At 47.4% G+C, this 8469-nt stretch overlaps 1 protein-coding gene across 1 annotated transcript in view; it reads right to left on the reverse strand.

The window, feature by feature from the left end:
- The window catches only part of LOC120932741 (protein mono-ADP-ribosyltransferase PARP12-like), a 46661-nt gene extending 39783 nt beyond the window's left edge, over positions 1 to 6878 (reverse strand). Inside the window, exons 1-2 of the mRNA XM_040345392.1 lie at positions 6509 to 6878; positions 3032 to 3167 (exon numbers count right to left, since the gene is read on the reverse strand). Of these exons, the coding sequence (XP_040201326.1) occupies positions 3032 to 3167; positions 6509 to 6804 (432 nt within the window). The 5' untranslated portion in view covers positions 6805 to 6878. The remainder of the gene's footprint in view (positions 1 to 3031; positions 3168 to 6508) is intronic.
- Between the last annotated feature and the right edge of the window lie 1591 nt (positions 6879 to 8469).

Consider the following 8469-nt stretch of genomic DNA (forward strand, 5'->3'; position numbering starts at 1 on the left):
TAAAATGGCGAATTAGTATCCGCCCTCATCACATGACCCGTTTGCCGAGTCACGTGACTTGCGAGATAGCACGGATTACAGTATAGATCGTCTCCTGGGAGTCTCAACACATCACTCCCAGGAGACATTGCGCACGGCCGGGGAAATTTAAAGATACGCCCACTCCCGCGGGGAATGAAACCCGAAAAACACATAGGCCCGGATTCACGTAGGGGATACGACGGCGTATCTCCAGATACGCCGTCATATCTCTGAGTCTAAGGCGTCGCATCTTGGCGCCTGATTCAAAGAATCAAATACGCCAGAATTAGTATAAGATACGACCAGCGTAAGTCTCCTACGCCGTCGTATCTTAACTGCATATTTACGCTGGCCGTAAATCAGCTAGATAGCGTCGAATTTTCCGTTGACTACATCGTTTGCGTAAGTTGTTCGTGAATAGGGCTGTGTATAATTTACGTTCACGTCGAAAGCATTGGCTTCTTGCGGTCTAATTTGGAGCATGCGCACTGGGATACTTTCATGGACGGCGCATGCGCCGTTCGTAAAAAGCGTCATTTAGGTGGGGTCACAATAAATTTACATAACACACGCCCACATCTTCCACATTTGAACTAGGCGGGCTTACGCCGGCCTATTTACGCTACGCCGCCGCAACTTTGGTTTGTGAATACTCCACTTGCCTGTCAAAGTTTCGGAGACGTAACGTAAATAGGATACGTTACGCCCGCACAAAGATGCGCTCTTCTACGTGAATCCGGGCCATAGAAAGGACGATTAGAAAGGTAAACATTGAACTAAAAAAAAAAAAAAAACGATGGATTGCACATCTATGTATGCTGCTGCTATGAATGAGACAAAGTTAATATTTAGGGTGAACCTCCGCTTTAAACACAGGAGTATCACAGTGAAATTCCTGACAGTGACGCACCAGTGCCCAAATATAATGCTAAATTTAAAGAACACAAGCACCAAGCAAATGGAGGTCTTCCTCTTCCCAGGTTTTCCCAGGCAGTGTACTATAAATCCTACTTCAGCTACTCCTGAGTCTCAGAGTCCATCTGGATTTGTAGTTCAGAAAGTAAATTCCTGCATTATACAGATGCCGTTTTGGACTTCATCTCCCATGATCCCAAGCGCTCTTCATTACGGTCTATGCAACTGCTTAGCTAGCTCTCATGCTCTCTGATTGGTACTTTGCTCTACTGCCAGGAAGTGAGGGGTGGGGGAAATCATCCATGAGTTTTCCCGGTTGGGCTGCCTTTCTGTGGTGCTTGTGGTGAACTATTATACTCCGACTACACTACAAGTTCTTTCTATTGCATCTGGACTGTGTATGTGTTACTGTCACCACACCACGCTGCATCCATACTCACATGGCGGCAGTCTGCAGGATGTCACTTCCCGCAGCAGGTGGGGAATTAGGAGCAGGTACCATCATGGCACCACTAGGATCGGCCCTGGTGCCTAAGTAAAATGGCTCCAGTATGCCCTTGGCAGAGTGGGAGGAGAGGCTAGAGACCATTGTGCTCCTGTACCAGGTTCCCACCCGGGTAATCAAGAAACTAGCCATTAACTCCTTGGAGGTTGATGTCTGACAAGTGGTGATGGCTCTACCTGGAAGAGGTCCAGGCCACACTGGAAAAAATCGTGACACGCCTAGAGGCCTGTTCGGAAAAAACACAATGGTCCTGGAGCTGAGGTGCAGATTCTTTGTCCAGGGACAGCAGGAGGATTCAGACACTTTGCGCTGGCACTCCAGCACCTTTGGAAACAGCTGGAAAAGAAGGATGCACATGGCTGTGCAGAAATCATGGAGATGTCAGTTCATGGCAGGACTAAAGGCAGGACCAGTCAGAAGGGCCCTGCAATAGCAAATCAGAGAACAACCCGCCATCTCTTCCCACGACATTGTGGTAGACGTGGTTGTACGGGAACAGGAAGATGCTGAGGCAACTGTGGCAGTGACCAAAAGTATGATCCACTGCATCTGAAAGAAGAGACGACGGGTATCCACACTCAAACTGGATTTCGCCACACCCTCTAAGGGTGAGAACCTGCTACAGAGAGACCCAGAGGAAGATCGTAAGTGCTGGCGGTGTGGTCGTTTTGGTCATGTAAGCAAGATTTTTGGCAGGCCTAAAAGCACAGTAGGCTGCTGTTAAACTAGGCAGAGGGACGACCCCTGGGATCAGCAACACAAGGTCCCAGCCAACCACAGTCAACAGGTGGCCCCTAGCCCAGTGGTGACCACCATTGTCAATGGCCAGGAGGTCCCATGCCTAACCGACACAGGGTTTGAAATCACAGTCATAGAGTATGTCTTCTATGTCCATCATAGAAGGCTGCATTACTGGGCACTGGTAAGGCTACATTACGGGGCACAGGTCAGGCTGCACAACTTGGCACTGGTAAGGTAGCATATCTGGACACTGGTAAGGTAGCATATCTGGACACTGGTCAGGCTGCATTGCTGGGCACTGGTCAGGCTGCATTGCTGGGCACTGGTCAGGCTGCATTGCTGGACACTGGTCAGGCTGCATTGCTGGGCACTGGTAAGGCTGCATTACTGGGCACAGGTCAGGCTGCATTGCTGGACACTGGTCACACTGCATTGCTGGGCACTGGTCAGGAAGCATTGCTGGGCACTGGTCAGGCTGCATTGCTGGCCACTGGTCAGGCTGCATTGCTTGGCAATAGTGAGGCTGGCTGTGCTGCTGGGCACTGACAGCTAGGTGTGAATTTGACTGATCATTTTTCACAAGCTGGTGAAGAGGCCAGTAACAATGTATTTTCTACCATATGGAAGGCCATGTGGGGGGGTGTGATATTCCCAGGGGGACTGTAATCAAAACAGTAGAAGTTCAGAAGCAGAGAATTTTCTACTTTTTGGATAGTGATGCTGGAGGGTGTGATAATCCAGACGTGAACGCTATTAGCGAGGTACATCTGGATTAGCCAGCATTTTTCCCATAACATCCACTCTAAATCACAAGGCAGGGGGCACAATGGAAGCAGCACCTGCACTCACCGCTGGCAGCAGCTGGTTGTCATTCTGCAAAAGTAAAACTTTGATCTCCTCCTCATTCAGTCCGCTCAGCTCATTGGCTTTTAGCACAGCATAGTTGTGGTCAGAGAAGACATTGTGAGAGAATCTGCAGCGTGGCCTGGAATAAAAGAACACCATGGATTCTAATTCTGGGTGGAGATGGGTGTAAAAGAATTAGAAAAAGAAAAAGTGCAAAAAACATGTACAAATATACTAAATCAATTTCATAGACACCAAAAAAATATATCATAAAATTACATTAAAATGCAAAAAATATATGTTGTTATACTGTGGAAATGTGGGTGGAGCCTGTCGCTGTGGAAATATGGGTGGGGCCCATCACTATTAAAAATGTGGTTGGGGCTTGTCATTATTGGAATTTGGGAGTGGTCTATTCCTATTGGAAATGTGTGCGGGACCTGTCACTATTGAAAATGTGGGCAGGACCTGTCACTATTGGAAATGTGGGCATGGCCTGCCACTGCTGGAAATGTGGGCAGGGACTGCCACTAATGGAAATGTGGGTGGGCTCTGTCGCTATTGGAATTGTGGGCAGAGCCAAACCTGGCACTAGTGGAAATGTGGATAGGGCTGCACCTGGTGGAAATGTAGGTGGAGCTGGTCACTAGTGGAAATGTGGGTGAGGCCTGTCACTGTTGGAAATGTGGGTGGGGCCTGCCATTGTTGAAATGTGGGCGAGGCTAGTTACTTTTGAAAATGTGGGTGGGGCTTGTTGTTATTGGAATTGTGGGCAAGGCCTAGCACTATTGTAAATGTGGGTGGGGCTTGTCATTATTGGAATTGTGGGAGGTTGATTGTTGATAAGTCTTACATGAACTATGATCCGAAAGGTGGACTCAACTTAAAAATGTTATGACATTTAAAGTGATTGTTAAGTCTCATTTTTTTTTTTTTTGAAAATAACAAACATGTTATACTTACCTGCCCTGTGTAATGGTTTTGTACAGAGCAGCCCAGATTCTCCTCTTCTTGCGTCCCTCTTCAGTGCTCCCGGCCCCTCCCTATCGGTTGAGTGCCCCCACAGCAAGCAGCTTGCTATGGGGGCACCCGAGCCGAGCCACAGCTCCCTGTGTCTGATCGGTTTGCCCCTTTCTCTTTTTATTGGCTGACCGACCTTGATTGACAGCAGCGGGAGCCAATGGTGCCGTGCCGATGCATTATTTTCGTTAAACCTCTTTTGTTGCTATTAACATTACATTATGTTACCACATATTTGTCTTTCTTCATAACATCAATATCCGTTAAAAAACCAGGTGGGCATGGATGGTGAGCTGATACGTTGGTTCAATGGGCCACTTGACTGGACTTGCTCCCCAGGCCTAAGGCTGCCAGCCATCCCCTGGTAGCAAATGCACTTTACAGACAGGGACTGCAGGTCCCTTCTTTGTGTAACAAAGCCCTAGTGCCCAGCTGTCCTTCTACAGTTACTGATCCCTGCACCACCTCTTCAGGCACTGCCAGCCTACCCTAAACTTCCACAGTTCTCTCAGACTGACTCTTCATCCATATCAAACTGCTCTCACCCAGTCCTTTCAGGCTCCCTTTTAGTCTAACTGTAACACTCACCAGCCCACCTGGCTGTCCTTCTCCCTGGAGATTTGCCCAGCAGTGTTCTCCTCCTGCTGTCCTCACACCTGCTCCAGTGCCACAGTTTAGGACACCTCTGCGTGTCATGATGAGGGTCCCTTCACCCCCCCTCCCCCACGACTAGGGGGTTACCCTCAAGTGTCTCCAAAAACCCCATAACACTCCATCTCCATCTTCCACCCAAACTCTACTGCCCACACTGGGCTGACTCAGAGTATTTAAGGGCGCCTGCCCCCTGCCAACCCATCTGTTGAGGATTGGCTAGGGCCCACAGAATACTCCAGACAGCTCTTCCTCACCTCCACTCCCATCCTTCTGGAAGTTTCCAGCAAGTTTCAGAAGTAGGGGGACTCAGCCAAACTACCTAGGGTACATTTTTTTTGTCTCTGAGCCCAGATACTCCTATATTCTCACTGTCCATACCCCAATGACCTTAGATCTATACTTAGGATCGTCTTCCAGTGTTAATTTAGTTGACTAAAACGAGGGTTGTCCTGATACCACTTTTTTAGGACCGAGTACAAGTACCGATACTTTTTTTCAAGTACTCGCCGATACCGAATACCGATACTTTTTTTTAAATGTGTCCCCAAATGCAGCCATGTCCCCCACGAATGCAGCCATGTCCCCCACAGATGCAGCCATGTCCCCCACAGATGCAGTCATGTCCCCCATATATGCAGCCATGTCCCCCATATATGCAGTCATGTGCCCCATATATGCAGCCATGTCCCCCCACATATGCAGCCATGTCCCCCACATATGCAGCCATGTCCCCCACATATGCAGCCATGTCCCCCACGAATGCAGCCATGTCCCCCACAGATACAGCCATGTCCCCCACAGATGCAGCCATGTCCCCCACAGATGCAGCCATGTCCCCCACAGATGCAGCCATGTCTCCCCACATATGCAGCCATGTCTCCCACATATGCAGCCATGTCCCCCCACATATGCAGCCATGTCCCCCCACATATGCACCCATACCTAAATGCCGTCGCCGCCTAGTTAATCAGCGTGCGGGGAACATTACAGCTTTCATTTGTGTTCCCCGCCGCGCCGCGTATAGACACTATCCCTTGCTCGGGATTGGACGGGTGATCTGCACTTTGATAGACAGATCACCCGTCCAATCCCGAGCAAGGGGGAGTGTCTATACGCGGCGGGGAACACACAGCTATTCAAATGAAAGCTGTAATGTTCTCCGCACGCTGATTAACTAGGCGGCGGCGGCACTGCGGTATGCGGCGACGGCGGGGGAGGGGGGGTTGGGTAGTATCGGATCGGGCATTGGCGGCATTTGCGGCAGTACAAGTACTCCCGCAAATGCTCAGTATCGGTCCCGATACAGATACTGGTATCGGTATCGGGACAACCCTAACTAAAACATTTTAGTCAACTAAATGAATACTATTTTAGTCAACTAAAATATGACTAAAACTAAAACAATTGAGATGACTAAAATACGACTAAAACTAAAATGGCATTTTAGTCAAACGACTAAAACTAAATTGAAATGTGACTTCAAAATGAACACTGGTCTGTAGTGCATGTTCATACCTCAATACCATACATAATAACCTATGAGATTTTTCACTCCAGCAGTATATGAGTTTGGAAATTGTAGAGAAATGTTCACTAATGCATTACAATTTAATTACACCCATTAGATTTTAGACGACTAAAATGAGTTTTAGTTGACTAAAATGAACTGGAGATTTAGTCGACTAAATACAACTAAAACTAAAACAATTGCAGAAGACTTAAATGGGACTAAAACTAAAATGCCATTTTAGTCGCCTTCCTTTTGCGCCAGCAGTTCCGACACCTTTCTGTTGCTCCTGAACCTACCTCCGGTTTTGGAAACACTGGCCCCTCAGGTAGTCACGGCAAAGGTGCAGTTTACGGCATTTTTCCTCCTCCTCTTCCTCGCCCTTCAGGTGCAGGTAGTTGGTGCAAATCCTCAGGGGGCTCCGGGCCAGTACAAACCGGGAACTCTGTGGAAATCTGAGCAGCTCTTCTTGCAGGATTTGCTCAATCTGCTTTGCTGAGAGATCCAGTAGATTGGCCAAATGATTTATCTCTAGTCGACCGTTGTGTGAACAAAGCAGCTTGGTGAGATAGGCGGTGACTGCGGGGTCCGACATGCTGCCAGGGACCCAATACAGACTGATATCTGAGGCCCCTGATCTGCTGAACTTCTCTTGCTTGTATCTTTGTGAGTATGACAGGGTAGGACAGAAAAGCAGAGGGTGGGTTCATCCACATCATGTCTGAGAATAGAAACTGAAAGTGAGCAACATTGCCAATGTACACAGGACAGCCTCTATTTCTTGTGTTCAGGGGGGGGGGGGGGGGGTGAGGGTGGGAGAACTAACAAAATAACAGCAACTGCAGATCACTGGCACTGAATACAAATGTATTGCCCATGCCCAGTTCTGAAGCTGGAAAGATAAGACAATTTCTCTCTTTCTTCCTTGTCCTTTTTCTTTTCTTGTTCTCCCTCTCTTCATTTATTTTTATCTCTCTCTCCTTTCTCTTCCCTTCCTTCTCCTTTAACCACTTGCTTACTGGGCACATAAACCCCCTTCGTGCCCAGGCGAAATTTCAGCTTCCGGCACTGCGTCGCTTTAAATGACATTTGCGCGGTCGTGCGACGTGGCTCCCAAACAAAATTGACGTCCTTTTTTCCCCACAAATAGAGCTTTCTTTTGGTGGTATTTGATCACCTGCGGGTTTTTATTTTTTGCGCTATAAACAAAAAAAGAGTGACAATTTAAAAAAAATATATTTTTTTTTTACTTGTTGCTATAATAAATATCCCATTTAAAAAAAAAAAAAAAATTCTCAGTTAAGGCCGATAAGTATTTTTCGACGTATTTTTGTAAAAAAAAAAATCGCAATAAGCGCCTACAAAATGGGGAACAGAATTATGATTTTTTTTATTTTTTTTTTTTTACTAGTAATGGCGGCGATCTGCGATTTTTATTGGGACTGCGATATTGCGGCGGACGTATCGGACACTTTTGACACAAATTTGGGACCATTCACATTTATACAGCGATCAGTGCTATAAAAATGCACTAATTACTGTATAAATGTGACGGGAAGGGGTTAACACTAGGGGGTGAGGAAGGGGTTAAATGTGTAACCTGGGTGTGTTCTAACTGTGTGGGGGGAGGGGGTGACTGGGGGAGGTGACCGATGCTGTGTCCCTATGTACAAGGGACACAGATCGGTCTCCTCTGCTCTGACAGCACGTGGAGCTCTGTGTTTACACACAGAGCTCCACGTTCCTGCTGTGTTCCTGACGATCGCGTGTACCCGGCGGACATCGCGGCCGCCAGGTACACGCATCGGCTTCCCAGCAATGCGCCGGGACAGTGTTTACCCGCTGCGCGCCCCCCAGAGGCGCGCGCGGGTAATGCACTTGAAATGACGTCCAAAGACGTCCAGTTGGCACCTGAGAGCCACGCTGTTGACGTCTTTTGTCAATAGCGTGGGTCTCAAGTGGTTAAAGGCTAATGGGAAAAATTAATAAAATGTAAATGATTTTGCAGAAAAATCTGCCATGGACAATTTGAATGTGACAGCAGTTGCAGGGGAGAGGAGCCTAATGCCGCGTACACACGGTCGTTTTTTGTGATGAAATAAAACAACGTTTTTAAAAACGTCATTTAAAATGATCGCGTGTGGGCTTCACATCGTTTTTTGTCTTCTAAAAAACGACCAAAAAAAAATTCGAACATGCTTCAATTTTTTATGTCGTTTTTCAAAATGTCGTTTTTTGTGTCATAAAAAATGATCGTGTG

The sequence above is a fragment of the Rana temporaria genome, chromosome 3, assembly GCF_905171775.1.
Source record: "Rana temporaria chromosome 3, aRanTem1.1, whole genome shotgun sequence".
NCBI classification, from domain to species: Eukaryota; Metazoa; Chordata; class Amphibia; order Anura; family Ranidae; genus Rana; species Rana temporaria.